Here is a 16,600-nt window from a genome sequence, read left to right as displayed (position 1 = left end):
CTGGACGGAGACATGGGAGTCACCTTTCACACCATCTCTTGCTTGTTGAGTTCCAGCACAGAATCGAAGAAAGTTTCAGCCAAACAGTAGAATAAACTAGTGTGATGCAAGTGAAGATGAAGTCAAATGGAACTTGGAAGGTGGAGATGTATCCTTGTAAATTTCTACCACGATATGCACGTGGTAAATACTCGTCCATTATAACAGTAGAATAGTAAGGCAAAACGCCGTAGGCCTTGGGTTCTCCGTCGGGACAAAATATCTCCCCAAATTCCAAAGGCAGGGGCCCCCAGCCAACGGAATATTGGACTTCTATAAAGCTAGACCTAGCCATCGCGGTATTGGTGCTCGGCAGGCCGGCTTATCCTCAGAGTTGTGATCCCGCGGGGAATTGATCGTCTTTTTCTGGAAGACGAGGGATAGCCTTTGCCAGGATTCAGGTAATCTCCTCGCTCGGCGGATCGCCTTTTCCATGCACTTATCAGTACTTTAGTTATCAAAGAAACAAAAAATTTTCTCCACGCCAGAATTTTATCTATGAGATCCATGATCACATGTTAGCGTCCTCCTCCCTCGTGCATCTTCAGAGCGATTCCGAACTCGTTCTTAATCTCTTAAGGGAGGTAAGACACGGCATAAACTTTCTCTATCCTCCTCGAAATTCGCTTACATTTTTTTTTCAATTATAGGAATGAAGAATAATAGTGGAGGTAAGACCAAACTCTGATAGAAATATTGTAGATTTTCTTTTTTAGAAAAAAAATATTCACAATTCAACCCCTCTGATCTAGTGGAGCAGTTTGCTCAAGGTGTCTGTTTTGTTGTTTTTTTCTGTTTCTTTCTCCCTGCTGTAACGATCTGACTTTGTATCTCCACTTCTGATCTTCCTTATCTCTCTCTGTCAAAACTTTTATAAATTCTTGTGGACTTTGATCTTTAATAACAGCCGGGTGGCTGCTCTTCCAGCCTCCCTTATCATCAAAAAAAGAAATATATATATATATATATAGTGGGGCAGTTTTAATAGTGGTTTGAAGTACAGTATTGTCTTCTAACAAAGTACTACATGTGCCACGTTCAGCTCTAATGGCTAGCCAGTAAGATAGTTTCTTCAAGAATTTCTTGAAGCAATTCAGTTTCACTGGTGCCTATAAAATTTGTATTCCTTATATTCCAGAACTTTTTATTTTTCTAGAATATATGGACATGTTCACCATAGGTTCCTCATGACATTACTCAAGGCGGCAAGCCTTTTTGTAGTTAGATGAATTCACTGTTCTATCAGGTTCTATCAACAACTCAGAAATCACTCCCTATATATCAACAATAAAAAAATTACTAAAATAGTGTCTTTGCCGGCTATCACTTTATTATTGATTTCCTCATATCCCAAACTTTTTTCTAAGACATCATATGTAGGTATCAATCCTTTAGAAGATGATACAAACAGATGATCGATAGTTCAAGAGCATGGCGGATATGCTTCCCACATTCCGAGCCTGCCCATCGGGCTGGACAACTCTGGGTCGGGCCTTAACCAGGCTGGAGCTGTTGGGCCGATAAATTCTGAACAAGGCTCGAGCTAATACTAGGCCTGGCGTGTGACCAGCCTGAAGCCTAAGCCCAATAAACTCCGGTCCTAGCCCGATCTCTCTCTTATCTCCTCTCTACTCTATTTCTCACGAGGCCGATCTCCCCTCTTCGCCTCTCTTCTCTCTCTTTGCCTCGGTTTCTCTCCCTCCTCTCTCCTCTCTTCTCTCTCTTCCCCTCGATCTCTCTCCCTCCTCTCTCCTCTCTCTCTCTCCCTCTTACTCTCTCTATTACTATCGACTCTCCCTCCCAATCTCTCTTCCCCGTCTGCCCTCTCTTACTCCAAATCCATCTCTCCACGCTCTTCTCCCGCCCACGTTCTCTTTTCCGCTGTCTCGCCTGGAGCCCAATTGTGCTCTCGGGCTGGCCCGATTCGGCTTCGAGTCGAGATCAATCTTGGGCTTTTGCTATACTTCTTGAACGAATTGCCGGGCCCTCTAGGTAATTTATTGCTAACATCGCAAATAGTTGCTGTTTCTGCTTTATTTATTCAAGTGGTACTGGTGGTTGCTTGATAACTTATTCTTAGTTAAATCCTCATTTGTTTCAGCTTTGCAACTCTAGCGAGTTTAGTGTAATTTTCCATGTAAGCTTACCTGGTGCATTACCATATCGACGTTACGAATGCTGAAATTGTAGGTTAAATAGTGAGAAGAATCACTCCAAGCAGTATCCGAACTGCGAAAACATGGAGGAAGCCGAAGACAAATACACAAAAGATGGAACGACAGATATTCACGGAAACCCTGCTGTGAGGAAAGGCACCGGGAATTGGAGGGCTTGCCCCTACATTCTTGGTATGGTTCTCTAAGTCCTTGTGCCATATCCTATAAAAACAAGTTTGTTTCCTTTAACCTTTCGCATACCAAGGTTTTTTTATCTCTACGCAGCGAATGAATGCTGTGAAAGGTTGGCATATTATGGGATGAGCACCAATCTGGTGAACTACCTGAAGGACCATCTCCACCAAGGGAATTCCACGGCAGCAAATAATGTCACCAACTGGTCGGGCACGTGCTATATTTTGCCTCTGCTTGGGGCTTTTTTAGCTGATGCCTACCTTGGAAGATATTGGACGATCGCCAGTTTTATGATAATTTATATCTTCGTAAGGAAAATCGAAGAAACCCCCTTCCATTCTGTACTTGACTCGAACCATCAGACATGAGAACTAATTCTTTTCTGCTTGATTGCAGGGTTTGACGCTGCTGACTCTGACAGCATCCGTCGGAGGGCTGAAACCGGCTTGTAGGAACGGTGTCTGCGACCCCACGAATGCTCAGAGTGCGGTGTTCTTCGTAGCGCTCTATCTTGTTGCACTGGGTACTGGAGGGATCAAGCCCTGCGTCTCTTCTTTTGGGGCCGACCAATTTGATGACTCAGATGAATCCGAGAAGAAAAGGAAGAGCTCCTTCTTCAATTGGTTCTACTTCTCGATCAACATCGGGGCCCTGGTTGCGGCCTTGGTGCTGGTCTGGATACAGGAGAATAAAGGATGGGGCTGGGGCTTCGGAATCCCTGCGGTGGTAATGTCCATTGCGGTTGTGAGCTTCTTCTCGGGCACAGCATTGTACAGACACCAGAAACCTGGAGGAAGCCCCCTCACACGCATTGCCCAAGTTGTCGTCGCATCTTTTAGGAAATCCGGGGCGAAGGTACCTGCCGACAAATCTCTACTGTACGAGATTCCGGAGAAGGAATCTGCAATACAAGGTAGCCGCAAGCTCGAGCACACGAACCAGTTCGAGTAAGTCCGTTGGAACTCCTTATTCAGCATGCATGGCTTTCCTAGCTACAGTTTGTGCTGCTTAGAGACATCTGCAGCAGCTGTAGCGATCTGATCTTTTTGAGTTGGACTCCCTCCCAGTTCGGTTGGGCAAGCATGCATCGATTTGAAACTTTGTTTTCGTGTTCCACTCAGGTTCCTGGACAAGGCAGCCGTGAGGAGTCAGGATGAAAAGATCGGCGGCCCCGCGGACCCATGGATGCTCTGCACGGTCACGCAAGTGGAGGAGCTCAAGAGCGTCCTGCGAATTCTTCCGATATGGGCCAGCGGCATCGTCTTCGCGACTGTCTACAGCCAGATGGGCACCATGTTCGTTCTCCAAGGCGATACTCTAGATCGCCGCATGGGCCCCCATTTCAAGATCCCAGCCGCTTCGGTCTCCGTCTTCGACACCATCAGCGTTATCGTATGGGTTCCGATCTATGATCGCATAATAGTCCCGGTGGCTCGCAAGTTCACAGGTCGCGAGCGGGGCTTTACTCAGCTGACCAGAATGGGCATCGGCCTGGTCATCTCCATATTCTCCATGCTGGCTGCCGGGACCCTGGAGATCGTGAGGCTCCGCATCGTGGCGAGGGATAACTTATACGACCGTGATGGCGATAATGACTATGTGCCCTTGTCCGTATTCTGGCAGGTGCCTCAGTACTTCATCGTGGGGGCCGCGGAAGTGTACACCTTTATCGGGCAGCTGGAGTTCTTCTACGACCAGGCACCCGACGCCATGAGAAGCATGCTTTCTGCTCTCTCGCTGACCACGGTGGCGCTTGGTAACTACTTAAGCACCCTGCTCGTCACGATCGTCACGCACATTACTACCAGGAACGGGAAGCTTGGGTGGATTCCGGATAACCTAAACCGCGGCCACCTCGATTACTTCTTCTGGCTGCTGGCGATACTCAGCGTTGTGAACTTCCTAGTCTACCTTCTGATCGCCAAGTGGTACAGCTATAAGAAGACGGCAGGCGATGACACTGAATTCCAGTAACTCTTAATTAGAGGCGCACATCTGCCGGAGCGGGCAATCAAGATTCGTCTGTTGGATGCTCTTCTATGAGCTTGTAAATTTGTGGAATATATCTATCTATCTATATATAAAAGTAGCACGTACTGCCTATGTATGTCGTTAAGTGCAAGTCTCTAGATTTGGATTGTCTCCTTGGATGCCAAGGCAACATGTCTATGTTAAAATTCATCGAAAAGAAAAGATTGTGCGCTTTCAACTTTCGAGCAATCTATGAGATGACTGAAACAACCCCATTACTAAAATTCTTTATTTCTAAAATTTCTTACTAAAATGGTATGGATCATCCGCTTCAGAAAAAAAGAAGCAAAATATAAGAAGAAAAAGAAATATTCTTAATGATCTCATACACTGCCGATTGCTCGATTACTTGAACAACTAAATGTCCCAGCATTATTTGGATGATTTCGGCCCAGACTCCAGATGCTGTCATATTGAATAGAGGATTCGATTAGAGATGGGTGAATGGCTTACTTAAATTAACCAAGTGGTCTCATCACATTTGACTAACAGATGTGGTGACTAATTTCAAAAATAAATTGTTGATATGCAGGAAAACGTATACCCTTTGATTGACTAAATTTTACAATAAAAATTTACTTGGTATTGTGGAAACCTCCATGAAAACCTTCCGTTGGAATTTGCACGTCCTGAGGCAAAAACCTGAACTACTTCACTGACGAGATAAATTTCAGGTGTTCAAAAAGAAAGGGAGCTGGAGCTGAGGAAGTCATGCAACTTGCATCTATCTCACCCTGTGCGCGCGCGTGTATCTGTGTTCTTTTCTTGTCGTTGTTATGGAAACGGAGGGCAACCTACCCAATCATTAAATCTTGGACCACCCGGTCAAGGGGCAATTCATTCATTTTAGGCAGCAGATTTTACCGTTTGCATCCCTCACAAAAGGACATGGAAGCAATTCTGTCACGCCCCGGATTCGGATCCATGACACGGCCGTGCTATTGCCGACTACCACCCACAATAGCATGCAGCCTCATACATGAGTAACAAGGTAGTCAAACCAGTCAAACTTCATATATTAAAGCATTTTTAGCACACATGCTCAGTGGTACAAAAATACAGAGCTTCTACATATTTTATGTATACAAAAGTATATTTGTTTTACCCCAAAAGGGATAAGCCCTGATACAAAAGAAAAAGTCTCTCGCAGCTATCAGTGGTGAGGATCTGAAAAAAAATATCAATAAAATGGTATAGGCTACACAGCTCAGTAAGTAATCCTGCATAATTTTAATGGATCAATTAATATGCTAAACATGTTTAAACAGGATTTGAGAAGCTGATATGTATGCTATCTAACAATTCATCATGATAAAATATTCATACTGAATCAATAATCATGTTATGTATGTTATCGAAAATCTTCATGTAAATATACCCTGTAAGATCGTATACCAGCATGCCGTGGTTTACATCCTCCGATACTACGGCGGAGTCATTGTCGGCCACTGGCGGGGCGAGCTCAGTTATTATACAGCCCGTAGCATCTAAGAGTCCATACATAGTACTTCTTGCAAGTGGTACACTTAGCTAGAGGCAATTCATCATCTTACACTATGATTACTATATTAAGTGCAATTATGGTAACGAAATGCCAATCATCTTACATGTGTAATACTTTAAAATCTGTATAAGCATGATGTATGCATAACCATAATTTCTATGACTAAAACATACCACTTGTATACATGATCCGTAGAAGATTGGGACAGGTTACTTATACTTATAATTTAGGTAAGGAAACGTATTCATGATTTATAATAAGATTACAACAAGTTACTTACAGTAATTCGCTTTCCCACATTTGACCAGTCCAAATGACGGATCCTTAATCACCTTGCACAACATCATAGGGATCACATTATTCTCCGTTTGTTTAATACATAATTTCTCAGTTAAAATTATGAGTTTACTTGTTTGGATCCCATCCAAGAATTTGGCCCAAGTCCACTTTACCCACGTTGGGGCCTTCTAATTTGGTCAATAGGCTTAATCCTAAGTTAAATTTTGGGTTTAGGGTCAATGTGGCTCATTTGGGCCTGAGTCAGGGTCAGCCTATAGCCGATTAGGCCTCTGGTTAGCTGAATTGGGTTTGAATTGAGTCTTAGTTGAGTCTGCTGGGACTAACCCAGCCTAATTAGGTTCGGACCAAGTTCAAATTGGGCTATATTTGGTTCAATTTTACAGTTTGGGCTCGTCCAGACTTAGCCCAATCTGTTTGGGCTCGGGTTTAGTCAAATCGGCTAAACCCATGTCCTTTGTCCTTTTTCTTTTCCTTTTTTCTTTTTCCTTTTTCCTTTTTTTTCCTTTTCTCTCTTTCCCTTTTCTTTTCTTCTTTGTTTATTTTCTTCTTCCCGAAGCTTCCTCTCCTTCTCTCTTTCATCCCGATCTCCCCTTCCTCTTCTCCTCTCCTCTCCGGCGAAGGGAGGACGACGGTCTCCTCCTCATGGGGAGGGGTCGGACCGCGATCGGCGGCGCCCGCGGCCGAGCTCTCGGCTTCCCCGGTCGAACCCGCGGCACCCTCGGCCGCGCCTGAGGCCGATGCCCGTGCCGGCGGCGCTCGCGGCCGAAGCCGGGGGCCGCCTTATAGAACCTGTTACCAAGCCTCCGCCTTGAGCGGAACTTCTGCACCATTCCAGCTATCTATATGATAATCCCAGTGAATCAGATAAGCTGTTAGCGAGTTGTTGTAACACACCTTGATACGAGGAACCACTTCCGTAAACTGTTATGTTGATCTCCTTGTATATATATCTCTTGTAAAACACTGATAAGTTAGAGTTCCTTCAGTAAAACTACTGTTCATCTTCTCTTCATGGTATCAGAGCCAGGTTCGATCCTGGGACCTGTGGGAGGAACCAACCTGTGTCAGCCAGGCTCTCAAGGACCCACAGTGGCGTGCTGCAATGTCGGATGAATTCACAGCTCTTCTCAAGCATGGAACTTGGGACCTTGTTCCTCCCACTGCTGGTATGAACCTTGTGGGCAGCAAATGGGTATTCCGTGTGAAACGCAACCCAAACGGCTCTATCAGTCGATTCAAGGCTCGCCTAGTTGCCAAAGGGTTTCATCAGCGGCCTGGTGTTGATTACTCTGAAACATTCAGCCCCGTTGTTAAATCTGCCACCATCAGGCTTATTCTTTCTCTTGCAGTCATGAAAGGATGGTGCCTTAGACAACTGGACGTAAACAATGCATTTCTCCATGGTACTCTTGATGAATCAGTTTTCATGAAACAACCTCCTGGCTTTGAGGATCCCTCTAAACCCCACTGTGTTTGTCAGTTAAAGAAAAGCATCTACGGACTCAAGCAAGCTCCCCGCTCCTGGTATCGGTCTCTTCGAGCGGCTCTTCTCAGTTCTGGTTTTCAATCTTCCTGTACTGACACGTCTCTCTTCATTTACAACTCGGCCGGTGTTACATGCTACTGTCTTATCTACGTGGATGATCTTATTATCACAGGCAGCAATCCTTCTTTTGTTTCAAAGATCATTACAGAACTAAGTGACCGGTTTTCCATTAAGGACTTGGGGAATCTTCACTACTTCTTGGGTATCGAGGTAATCCCTACAACTCAGGGGCTTTTTCTCTCACAGCACAAATATGTGCGTGATCTCCTCGCTCGCACCAACATGGATGGCGCTAAGACAGTTCAGACCCCTCTATCCACCAGCAATCCCCTTGTTCTCCTAGATGGCTCCCCCCTGCGGATAGCACTGAATATCGCAGTGTCATAGGCAGCCTTCAGTACCTCAGTCTCACTCGACCGGATATTGTCTTCGCTGTGAATAGGCTCTCCCAGTTCATGCATCAGCCTACTGTCAACCACTGGGCTGCTGCCAAGCGACTACTCAGGTATCTCAAGCATACCATCTTTCATGGCATTCACATCCGGAAGAATAGTGCATTGCAACTCAGCACCTATACGGACGCCGACTGGGCTGGAGATCATGACACTCGGGTGTTGACTACCGCCTTCATCACATTCCTTGGTTGTAATCCCATTTCCTGGACAGCTCAAAAGCAACGTGTTGTTTCCCGCTCGTCCACTGAAGCTGAATTTCGTGCCTTGGCAGCTGCTACCTCTGAAACAGTATGGCTACAATCTCTTCTGTCTGAACTTGGACTCCAGCTTCCACAAGCTCCGCAGCTCTACTGTGATAATATTGGAGCGAACCATTTTAGTCTCAATCCAGTACAAGACTCTCGCATGAAGCACATTGAAATTGATTTGCTCTTTGTCCGTGATCTTGTGCAAAAAGGAAAAATCAGTATTCATCATGTTCATACTATAGATCAGTTGGCAGATCTGATGACTAAACCTCTACCTCGCCACCGGTTTCATCTGCTTAAATCCAAGATTGGCCTTGCTGATGGCTCGTCCATCTTGAGGGGGCATATAGAACCTGTTACCAAGCCTCCGCCTTGAGCGGAACTTCTGCACCATTTTAGCTATCTCTATGATAATCCCAGTGAATCAGATAAGCTGTTAGCGAGTTGTTGTAACACACCTTGATACGAGGAACCACTTCCGTAAACTGTTATGTTGATCTCCTTGTATATATATCTCTTGTAAAACACTGATAAGTTAGAGTTCCTTCAGTAAAACTACTGTTCATCTTCTCTTCACGCCTCACGCGACGACAATCCGACAAGTCCCCTCTTCCTCTTCAATCTCCCTTCTCAAACCTCCTATATTCTCTCTCGCTCCCAAGCCCTCTCTTTTCCTCTCTCTATTCTTCTCTCGTGAAGGAAGAAAGGCGAGCTTGGGAGGGCCGGGCCACGGCCGGCGACGCCCACAGCCGGCCTGCTACCTGCGGCCGAGCCGAGGCCGGCGGCTCCTGCGACGTCTGTGGCCGTTCCCCACGACGCCGGCGACCACACACAGGTGAGCCCCTCTTTCCTCTCTTCTTTCTTTCTTTCTTTTAATCTATCCTCCCGAGTGGATCGAGAGGGTGAAGGGCAGGAAAACAAGGTGGTCGAGAGGCTCACCTATTCTGTGGATGAACTGCGACGACCCTGCTCCGACGCCTCCGCTCCGACGCCTCCTCCGATACCTCCTGTTTTGCATGGTCAAGGGCCCCTAAGGAGGTCCCATCTCTTCCTCCCCCTGGTTCCGAGAGCTTCCAGCGGGCGAGCTCCCGTTTTGCATGATCGGGGCCCCTAAGAGCTGGCCATCCCTCTACCGGCCAGTTGAGGCCCTGTCAATTCCCTCTCAGCATGAGGTGGCAGCCCTCCACGGTTGCCACCCCCCGGCAGTAGGGCCCACAACACAACAATCGGGCCCAACACCCCTAACTGGGCCTCAAAAGTATTGGGCCCAGTTGGTTTTGGGCCCGGACATTACAATTCTGTCTGCAGGCCTTTTCTACTCGGTCGGAATAAAAAGAGCAGAATAAATTAGGACCTCACAATCAAGATTCGCCATTTCAATACCGGATTCGTACTAGTGCCATGCTGGCACGGTATTAGTATGGTACAATACGAAATTTTTTGACATACCAAATATCGGTACACCAACCGTACCAGATATCGGTACCGAACCGATACGATATATTCCGTATCGTCCCGTTCAGACCGGTATAGCATACCGTACTTCTAACCCATCAAAACATTAAATAGTCGGAAAACCAAGAATGAAGACGTGGAAGAGATCAATTATAATAACAATTCTGGGAACATCATCCGGTAGAAGCCAACAATAATGGGGGAAAAATCAAGGGATTTAACAAGACGACATTATTTTTCCACATAAACAAACAGTACCAAAGATTTTATTTAAGCAGCAGCGCAAAATGGACACATGAAGTTGACGCTCCATTATTTTTAAATAAAATTAAAAGGTAATGGATAATGTTTGACGTCCAGGCATGGGAGGTGGAAATCACCACTGCTACAGGGAGTGAGAGTAACATCCTCGGCTCTCCACTGCTTGCTTCTCTGCGTACTCCAGTATTACAAACAGAAGAAGATATGAACCCTCCTTAAGGCCATTCAAACATCCCTCCCTCCCCCAAACTAACCCTTTTTGGGAGATTAACCCTCTGTTTCTGTAATTCCAACCAAGCTGGTTCTGACTCCTCTTCATCCGAAGGAGAAAAGCAAAAGCGGGATCTGCTTGCATGAATTGCTATGCTGCAAGTCCAAAAGGTTCACCTCACCAACTTCCTTGGTGAGCACTCTGAATATCTCAGTTTGCAGAGGATGCCAATGCTGAGTTCAATAAAATTGGAGAGAGCAGTCTCGAAGAGCTTGACGAAGCCAGTGCCAGGGTCTGCTTGTAACTTATATGAAGCTTTTACTTCTACAATACATGACACCATCTACTATTTTGCAAAATCTCTCCTCCAAATAATTCTGATGTTGCAGATCATGGCAAACCTGGAGAATCTGAAGCAGGCTTTTGAAGGGACTGCAGAAATTAACAGGAGATTGAAACGAATAGGAGGATGTTGGAGGAATTTGAGGATCAGATCAAGCAGGACCGAAATGAAGGCTTGTCCTTCAAGAACCTGTGGAATAAGGCACCTCAAGGGAAAGCAGAAGCTAAGTTTGAAGCACAAAAGATTGGAGAAGTTACAGAGGAGAGGGCAGGATCAACAATCCAGAGAAATATTTGTGCTCATGTCATTGCTGCTTGTCGCAATTGGAAATGCTGTTGCCACTACTCCTGAGGTAGAATGGAGAAAGTTGCAGCATAGGGTTTGATATTTGTCAGCCTGCTTGCTCGGTACATTTACGAGCAGAGCCTGTCATCAACAAATGAAAAACAAATAAGAAAAAAGAGTAAAAGATAATAGTTGAATCTTCTTCCCTTCTTGGGAAATAAAAGTCTTACTGAGTACTATCTGTTCTGTAAATTCTCAGGAGTTCTGCAGAAGCAGTCCGCTTTGTTTCTGTTTTTGCAAATTCAGACCACTTTTATTGTTCTCTCCCACAAATGGTGGACCGATTTTAAAAGTTTCAGATGCCTTAGCACCTGACCCACAGGTACGCTCTAGCTCATGAATGTGCATTTCATCACAAAGATGTGCAATCAATGTTAAAAATATGTGCATTTGTTTAAAAAAATTTAGGCATTCACTATAAAAACTATCTGTATTCAGCTCTGCTTAAACATGCAAGCAGCCTGTATGCACTTGTCCGGGGGCAAAAGCATCCAAAATTTTTAGAATTGGGTCCTACCTAAGGATTGAAAAAAGAAAAGAAAAGAAAAGAAAAGAAAAAAAGAAGAAAGAAAGAAAGAAAGAAAGGAAAGGAAAGAATAAATGGTCCAAAACTGCAAATAGAAAAAAATAAAGCAGACTTTTTCGCAAAATCCACTAAACTCTATAATCAAACAGTTCTAAGAAGGACGAAGACAAATATTGCATGGTAAAATAAACCGCAGTCAACTCTTAAAACTGGGGTCTGATACACACAAGCTAACTTTGCTTTTGCATCAAGATGTCATTTTGGTAATATTCTCCCATTGCCAAAATTGTGTAACTAAGACATTCTGATGCTGTATAGTATATATTAGTTTATTCTTACCTTCACCTCATAAAAGTTATACATGAAAGAACTAACAGAGTATCAGGCAAAAATGTACAGTAGATTTATAGAAGTGGCAGATATGGTGCAAGGGAAATAAAATTGCATATGAGGCTACTCAAAGCCCAGACAGCAAGAGATAATAAGCCCATTACCAAATTCTTCAAGTCCTATAGGGTGTCGAACAGATTGTGCATTGGAGACTCAATGAGCAGCATAACAGTTCAAGCCAACAAATGCACAGGAGTAGGAAATTCTTAAGAGTTACTTGCAACATCAAATAAGATAAGACTTGTTAAGGTTCTGGTTTTAGATATTGCATGCTATATTTTCAAAACAAGGTTATCATTTGAGATGCATATTATGGCTTATCTCTGCTGCTTATCTTTATGCCCTTTACTTTATGATGGCCAAGTTTGTTTCTTTCAGACAAATGATAAGGTCGATCCTGTTTAGTGAAAAGAAATAGATAAGTTACAGGTTTGAAATGAGTTCCACAAAAAGTGTCTTTAGATCTCAAGTCTAACTAGCATGTCTACTGTGTCATTAGCTGAGGTGAAGGAGACATATAAGAACCGCATCCCTGCCAAAAGGCTCGGGACCATCATTAAGTTACTTGGTTTTCTTAAGACTTGAGACCAACTCTGAGATTCTGAGCAGGTAAAATTCCCATAGGGGCTATTGACCCCCCAAAAAAACAACCTCCCAAAATAATTCTTGATAGATAAGAGAACTGTAGCCATGGTCGACCACCTGGTTCAAGGCATATCGACTTGAACCACTTGGTTCGGGGCATACTGACCGGAACCACTGTGGCCTATTAGTTTGGGAACCAATGCGAAACAGTCCTTGCTCTGAACCAAGTGGAACCACTCGGTTCCGATTGGTTAGGAGTGGTTTGTGTTGGTTTGTGCCATCCATTAAGCAATCATGCGGTCAAGACCAATATGAAATAAAATAATATCAAAACATCCTTAAAATCATAATATAATCTCAAAAATGAGAAAGGCAAAAGTAGGAACCAATATGCATCAGTGTACCAAGTGTCCATGCGGTTCGGCTTGATACCATATCATACCAGTACATGATTGCAACAGTCCCCAGTAATGAGATTGTGGATCTTGCTGCAGACATTAGAATCCTAGTAAAGAAAATGAAATAATAGGAATACCTTTTACTAGAGAGAGCGAGAGAGAGAGAGAGAGAAGCATAAAGTTACTTATTTTGTCCTATCATTTTTCCAAGACTATTATTGTGTCTTGCAACGAGCACGCATGCATTTCATATGCACATGAGCACACAGCACCGCATACCAGCACCTCTATGCTCCTTGCAACACGCATTGCACAACAATACTCCTGTCATAGGTCAAAGCTAGATAACACACCCTATGGAGCCAAACAGATGAAAATGCTGCCCAAGAACAATATGACCAAGTAATATTAACAAACTTAGGAATGAATATCAATCTGTGCAGAAAAAACATAATATGAGAAATTGCTATGTTCCACATAAAATGGACAAAAAGTTAAGAACAAGCAGAGCCTTCAAAATGAGTTCATTTTGATACGGGATTTTGCAAGATAACTTCACAAAATGCCCCATAAGATTTCCAGGTAAACATACCTTCAGCGCTTAAAAGGATATATGAATGTCCTTCAAATATCCAACAATCTGCCTGGTTTGCATTATCAGCAATTTTCCATCATGGGGTCCTGGAATATTCAGGCATGGCATGCATGCAATGAACGCAATGCCAGCATTTGGGAGCAGATTATAATGTTTCTGTATGTTAATGCGTATAAAGGAATGTGACCAATCCAATAAGCCTAATACAAAGTTGATGAAGAGAGAGAGAAACCTCACTTGCAATAGATCTTCACAGAGATCAAGTTGGAAAGGGTCAGCTGCAGATAACTGCCCTAACTAGTATACTCCAGGTAATGGCAGTTGGAATAGTACCACAACCTAAGGCATCATCCAGTAACTTCATTGCCTCAGATGTCCTATTATAAGAACAAAGACCGTTAAACATTATGTTGTAAGAAATGATATCTGGTTCAAACCCAGCCTCTGACATCTGGACCAGTACATCTGATGCCCTTTCACAGTCACCAACTTGATAAAATCCATCCATAAGCGTGTTGTATGTTACTAGATTTGGAGTGCAGTTCTTCTGTTTCATCTCCAAGAAAACATGCAGGGCTTCTTCCACTTTCCCAGCAGAGCAAAGGCCATTGATAAGAATGTTGTGCATGATGACATCGGCTCCAAAGCCCTTGTCAAGAACTCTGTCCCAAATGTCAAGAGCAACATCGATCTTCTTATCTCGACAGAGACCATCCATCAAAGAGCTGTATGTCACCATGTCAGGTTTGAAACCTTTTTCCATCATTTCTTTTGCAAAGCTAGAAGCCTCCTGGAACCTCTCCACCTTACACAAACCATCTATAAGAGTGTTGTATGTTACAATAGTAGGAGTGCAGCCATTGCTGACCATCTCCTTGAAAACCCGGATGGCGACAGCAATCTTAGATGCTCGACAGAAGCCACTTATCAATGCATTGTATGTATGCGAATTTGGTTCACAGCCATGTTTAGCCATTTGATCATAAATGCAAATAGCCTCATCCAATCTCCCATCTTTGCTCAATCCATTTATCATCGAGGAATATGCAAAGACATCCAGATTCTTCTCACCATCTTCTTGCGCCTCCTTCAAAACCCATAAAGCCTTGTTGACATACCCTTTTTCGCACAACCCATGGATCAAAACACCGATTGTCACTGAATCTGGATGGCATGCATTGTCCCCTTGCAAGCTTTCCCAAAGTGAAACTGCCTCATCTGCCTTGCCATTCTCGAACAGACCCTTGATCATTATGTTGTAACTGACAATGTTGCGATTCCCTACCTTTCCCATCGACTGCCACAGCTTCAAGGACTCCTCTATCCTCCCTGCCTTGCAGAGACCATTAAGCAGAGAGTTACATGTGACAACATCGATGACAAAGCCCGTCTTGATAATCTCCGCGTAGACCCGTGAGGCCCCATCCACATTCCCTGTTTCACACAGCCCGTGAATCAAAATCCCATAGGTGAATGAATCAGGCCGATGGCCATTCCTCACCATCCGACTCCACATCTCCATCACCTCTTCAAACTTCCCAAGCTTGCACAAACCATTCAGCATAACATTATACGTGGCAACATTTGGACCAACCGCGCTATCCCTGACCAGCCTCTCCCAGATCTCCATTCCCTTCGAGAAATCGCCTTTCTTCAACAAACCATCAAGCAGAACATTATAGCACACAATATCGGGCGTCACATCTTTATCGCACATTTCATCGAACAGTTTGAGAGCGTTGACCAAATCGCCGTTTTTAAGCAACCCATAGATCACGGTACTGTAGGTAACGCGGTCGGGCTCAAGGCCGCGACTTTGGATGGTTTCCAGGAGTCGGAGCGCTCGATCGAGCTGTCCCCGGTCGCAGAGGCCTCGGATGAGAATGTTGTAGCTCTGGAGGTTGGGGGAGACGCGGCCTTTGGTATGGAAGAAGGCGAAGAAGGACTCGGCCTGGTCCCAGCGGCGAGCGCGGACGAAGGCATCGAGGAGGGCGTTGTGGGAACGGACGCCGGGCTGGCATCGGAAGATGGCGGGGAGGGACTGGAAGGTGGCGAGGGCGTGGTCGGGCATGAGGGCGCGGGAGAAGGCCTTGAGGGCGACGAGGGCGGCAGCCTCGGAGAAGCGGTGGCGGCGGGGGCGGGAGAAGAGGAAGCGGAGGAGGCGGGGAAGAAGGGCGGGGGCGGAGGAGGAGAGGCGGCGGAGGAGGAGGAATAGGAGGGAAGGTGAGGGGGAGTAGAAGGGGTGGCGGGCGGCGATGGCGTCGAGGTGGGAAAGGGCGGTGGCGGGATCCTTCTCGTCTTTGAGAAGGTCGAGGAGGCGGTAGAGCGGGGGAGAGTCGGCGAGAGGCTCTCCCCCCGCCATCTGCTGTCCGCCGGCCATTCTTCCGCTTCTGCCCCATCCTGCGTCGTTAGTTATAACGCGGAAGCCTTCGCGTGATGCTGCGACGTTCGTTGCTCCCCGCAAGCGAAAGAGGCTGATGTCTTGAATAAAGGATTTTGTATATAATTATTTTTTTACAAATTAACTTTTATTTAAAATATTAATTCAATTTGCACGCCACGAGAGGCCTGTCTTCTGCTTTGGTGCCAGTCGTGATGGTTTCATTTGCTTACCGCATAACTCGGTATCTTATTTTTAAAAAAAATAATCCAAAAAATCGTTAAATATCTCCAGCAAATAATTGATATAAAATTAAGAACAAGTCCATATAATTTTTACAATTTTTTTAATTAAAATCATATAACTTTGCCGGGTTAAAAGTTCAATCTATCCACACCTAATTACAAACACCATGGGCAATACCTAAGCAATCCAAATGAGCTCGTGCTATACTATCTCCTAATCTATATACATCATATGTCGGATCTATATACTATTTATAACAATCAAAAACCTCATTAAAAAAATAACTAAATAATATTATTTAAATATTTTGATCTTATATAAATATTTAAAATTTATTTACCGAGCAAGACTAAGTATATATAACGTACGAATTCTAGCACACTTTCTATTT

The 16,600-nt window shown here is 44.5% G+C and overlaps 2 protein-coding genes across 9 annotated transcripts; one reads left to right on the top strand and one right to left on the bottom strand.

Annotated features, from left to right (window-relative positions):
- Nucleotides 1-340: 340 nt before the first annotated feature.
- LOC103695491 (protein NRT1/ PTR FAMILY 8.1) lies at nucleotides 341-4,599 on the top strand. Of its 2 annotated transcripts, none has more exons than XM_008776838.4 (5): nucleotides 341-440; nucleotides 2,230-2,387; nucleotides 2,481-2,698; nucleotides 2,787-3,337; nucleotides 3,512-4,599. In XM_008776838.4, the coding sequence occupies exons 2-5, from the start codon at nucleotides 2,279-2,281 to the stop codon at nucleotides 4,362-4,364; spliced, it is 1,731 nt and encodes a 576-aa protein (XP_008775060.1). In that variant the 5' UTR covers nucleotides 341-440; nucleotides 2,230-2,278; the 3' UTR covers nucleotides 4,365-4,599. The 2 variants fall into 2 exon arrangements, with proteins under 2 accessions (XP_008775060.1, XP_026656353.1); XM_026800552.2 differs by lacking the exon at nucleotides 341-440 and adding an exon at nucleotides 461-623.
- Nucleotides 4,600-10,145: 5,546 nt separating this feature from the next.
- Nucleotides 10,146-16,069, bottom strand: LOC103695493 (pentatricopeptide repeat-containing protein At3g09060). 7 transcript variants are annotated; one of them, XR_602245.3, is made up of 3 exons: nucleotides 13,821-16,068; nucleotides 13,581-13,669; nucleotides 10,146-11,170 (listed from the first exon to the last, which is right to left on the bottom strand). XR_602245.3 is itself a non-coding variant. In XM_026800556.2 (2 exons), exon 1 carries the CDS (start codon nucleotides 15,961-15,963, stop codon nucleotides 13,858-13,860), a length of 2,106 nt encoding a protein of 701 aa, XP_026656357.2. In that variant the 5' UTR covers nucleotides 15,964-16,069; the 3' UTR covers nucleotides 10,146-13,739; nucleotides 13,821-13,857. The 7 variants fall into 7 exon arrangements, 3 of the variants coding, with proteins under 3 accessions (XP_026656357.2, XP_008775065.2, XP_026656358.2); XR_005514307.1 differs by having other exon boundaries at nucleotides 11,260-16,069; XR_005514305.1 differs by having other exon boundaries at nucleotides 10,146-13,078; nucleotides 13,174-16,069.
- Between the last annotated feature and the right edge of the window lie 531 nt (nucleotides 16,070-16,600).

This window comes from Phoenix dactylifera, chromosome 12 (assembly GCF_009389715.1).
Source record: "Phoenix dactylifera cultivar Barhee BC4 chromosome 12, palm_55x_up_171113_PBpolish2nd_filt_p, whole genome shotgun sequence".
Taxonomy (NCBI): domain Eukaryota; kingdom Viridiplantae; phylum Streptophyta; class Magnoliopsida; order Arecales; family Arecaceae; genus Phoenix; species Phoenix dactylifera.
The sequence above is the reverse complement of the archived record's forward strand: the minus strand, read 5'-3'. Positions and strand labels throughout refer to the sequence as shown.

What these genes read in the sequence shown, in the direction of transcription:
- LOC103695493 (XM_026800556.2), bottom strand. Translation starts at nt 15,963, where the DNA reads ATGGCCGGCGGACAGCAGATGGCGGGGGGAGAGCCTCTCGCCGACTCT.
- LOC103695491 (XM_008776838.4), top strand. Translation starts at nt 2,279, where the DNA reads ATGGAGGAAGCCGAAGACAAATACACAAAAGATGGAACGACAGATATT. An exon ending in GGCTTGCCCCTACATTCTTG is followed by an intron (nt 2,388 to 2,480) that starts GTATGGTTCTCT and finishes ATCTCTACGCAG; the next exon opens with CGAATGAATGCTGTGAAAGG. An exon ending in TTATGATAATTTATATCTTC is followed by an intron (nt 2,699 to 2,786) that starts GTAAGGAAAATC and finishes GCTTGATTGCAG; the next exon opens with GGTTTGACGCTGCTGACTCT.